Source organism: Passer montanus, unplaced genomic scaffold, assembly GCF_014805655.1.
Source record: "Passer montanus isolate IOZ18808 unplaced genomic scaffold, ASM1480565v1 scaffold798, whole genome shotgun sequence".
Taxonomy (NCBI): Eukaryota; Metazoa; Chordata; class Aves; order Passeriformes; family Passeridae; genus Passer; species Passer montanus.
Genome location: NW_024373234.1, coordinates 1,479 through 3,623, shown reverse-complemented (window position 1 = coordinate 3,623; position 2,145 = coordinate 1,479). Strand labels below are relative to the sequence as shown.

Here is a 2,145-nt window from a genome sequence, read left to right as displayed (position 1 = left end):
ACCCCCAAACCGGCTGGGCACCCCAAACGCCACCCCAAAAATGGGACCCCGAAACGGGACCCCAAAACGGGACCCCCAAACGGCACCCCAAAAACGGCCGGGACCCCAAACGGGACCCCAAAAACGGGACCCCAAAACCGGGACCCCAAAATCGGCACCCCAAAAAGGGACCCCAATCGGGACCCCAAAAATGGGACCCCCCAAACAGGACCCCAAAACCAACCGGGGACCCCAAACCCAGCCAGGCACTCCCATGCTGTCCCCGAGAGGGTCGGGAGGATTTTGGAGTTATTTTGGGTTATTTTTGGGGTGTGTTTAGGGGATTTAGGCTCACTCTCGGCGATGAGGCGGCTCTCGGGGGACAGCGCGGTCCCTGGGGTTATTTCAGGGTTATTTTGGGGTGTGTTTAGGGGATTTGGGCTCACTCTCGGCGATGAGGCGGCTCTCGGGGGACAGCGCGGTCCCCAGCGCGGTTTCGGGGTTACTTTGGGGTTATTTTGGGGTGGATTTAGGGGATTTAGGCTCACTCTCGGCGATGAGGCGGCTCTCGGGGGACAGCGCGGTCCCCAGTGCGGTTTTGGGGTTACTTTGGGGTTATTTTGGGGTGGGTTTAGGGGATTTAGGCTCACTCTCGGCGATGAGGCGGCTCTCGGGGGACAGCGCGGTCCCCAGTGCGGTTTTGGGGTTACTTTGGGGGTATTTTGGGGTGGATTTAGGGGATTTAGGCTCACTCTCGGCGATGAGGCGGCTCTCGGGGGACAGCGCGGTCCCCAGCGCGTTGCTGGCGGCGCAGCGGAACCGGCCCTGCAGGCGCCCGGCCAGGCTGGCGTTGATGACCAAGGTCCCCCCCCCGGGGGACACCGAGACCCCCCCCAGCTCCGCCGGGGACAGCGACGGCGACGGGAACGGGCGGCCCTCGCGCGTCCAGCGGAACCTGCGGGGACACCGGGGGACGGTGACACCCGGGGGACACCCAGGGGACACCCGGAGGACAATCAGGTGACACCCAGGTGACACCCAGGTGACGTTCAGGTGACCCTCAGGTCACACCCAGGTGACATTCAGGTGACACAGGTGACACTCAGGTGGCACTCACTGCGGGGCGGGGCACACACAGTGACACAGAGGTGACACAGAGGTGACACCCAGGGGTGACACGGGGGTGGCACTCACTGCGGGGCGGGGCACACACAGTGACACAGAGGTGACACAGGTGACACAGCGGTGGCACTCACTGCGGCGCGGGGCACACACAGTGACACAGGTGACCCCCAGGTGACCCAGGTGACACAGTGGCACTCACTGCGGCGCGGGGCGGCCGCTGGCCGCGCACTTGAGCACGGCGTCGTCGCTGGGGAACACCACGAGCTGCTCCGGGGGCGCCTCCGTCAGCTCGGGGGGCTGCTGGACTGGGGGGGGCAGCGGCTGGGACCCCAGACCCACGGGACCCCCCCAGGGACCCCAGACCCACCGGGACCCCCCGGGACCCCAGACCCATCGGGACCCCAGACCCACCGGGACCCCCCCGGGCATCCCAAAACATTCCCAGGACCCCAGACCCCAAAGGGACCCCCCCAGGCACCCCAAATCCCACCGGGACCCCCAGGGACACCCCACAACAAACACCCTCAGAACAACCGGGACCCCTCCTCAGCTCCTCGCACAGCGCAGGGGGGGCTCCATGCAGGCCCGGGCCGTGTGCCATCCCCCCCGTGACGCCCCCTCCCCAAATGCACTCACACTCGGGGGGGATGACGATGGCGCCGCGCCCCCCCAGCAGCAGCAGCAGCAGCGCGAGCCCCCGCGGCAGCGCCATGCCCGCGGCCCTGGGGGGGGCACCGCTCATTGGGGAGGGGTCTCCACCCCCCGAGCTGTGCCCCACCTGACCCTACAGAACCCCTATAGAACCTCCTGTGCCCCACGTCCCACCCTACAGAACCCCTATAGAAACACTTCTACCCCTCAACTGACCCTATAGAAACACCTGTACCTCCAGTCTGACCCTATAGAACCCCTACAGAACCACCTGTGCCCCTGTTCCACCCCACAGAACCTCCTGTACCCCTGCCTGACCCTATAGAGCCCCTATAGAACCTCCTGTGCCCCTGTCCCACCCTACAGAACCACCTGTGCCTCCAGTCTGAC

General features: G+C 65.9%; 1 protein-coding gene across 1 annotated transcript in view; it reads right to left on the bottom strand.

Annotated features, from left to right (window-relative positions):
• Positions 1 to 1,823, bottom strand: part of LOC120512864 (neuronal-glial cell adhesion molecule-like) — a gene marked incomplete at its 3' end in the record, with an annotated part of 8,186 nt that extends 6,363 nt beyond the window's left edge. Inside the window, exons 1-4 of the mRNA XM_039731622.1 lie at positions 1,741 to 1,823; positions 1,304 to 1,409; positions 732 to 934; positions 258 to 373 (exon numbers count right to left, since the gene is read on the bottom strand). Coding sequence (XP_039587556.1) covers positions 258 to 373; positions 732 to 934; positions 1,304 to 1,409; positions 1,741 to 1,816 — 501 coding nt within the window. The remainder of the gene's footprint in view (positions 1 to 257; positions 374 to 731; positions 935 to 1,303; positions 1,410 to 1,740) is intronic.
• Positions 1,824 to 2,145: the final 322 nt, after the last annotated feature.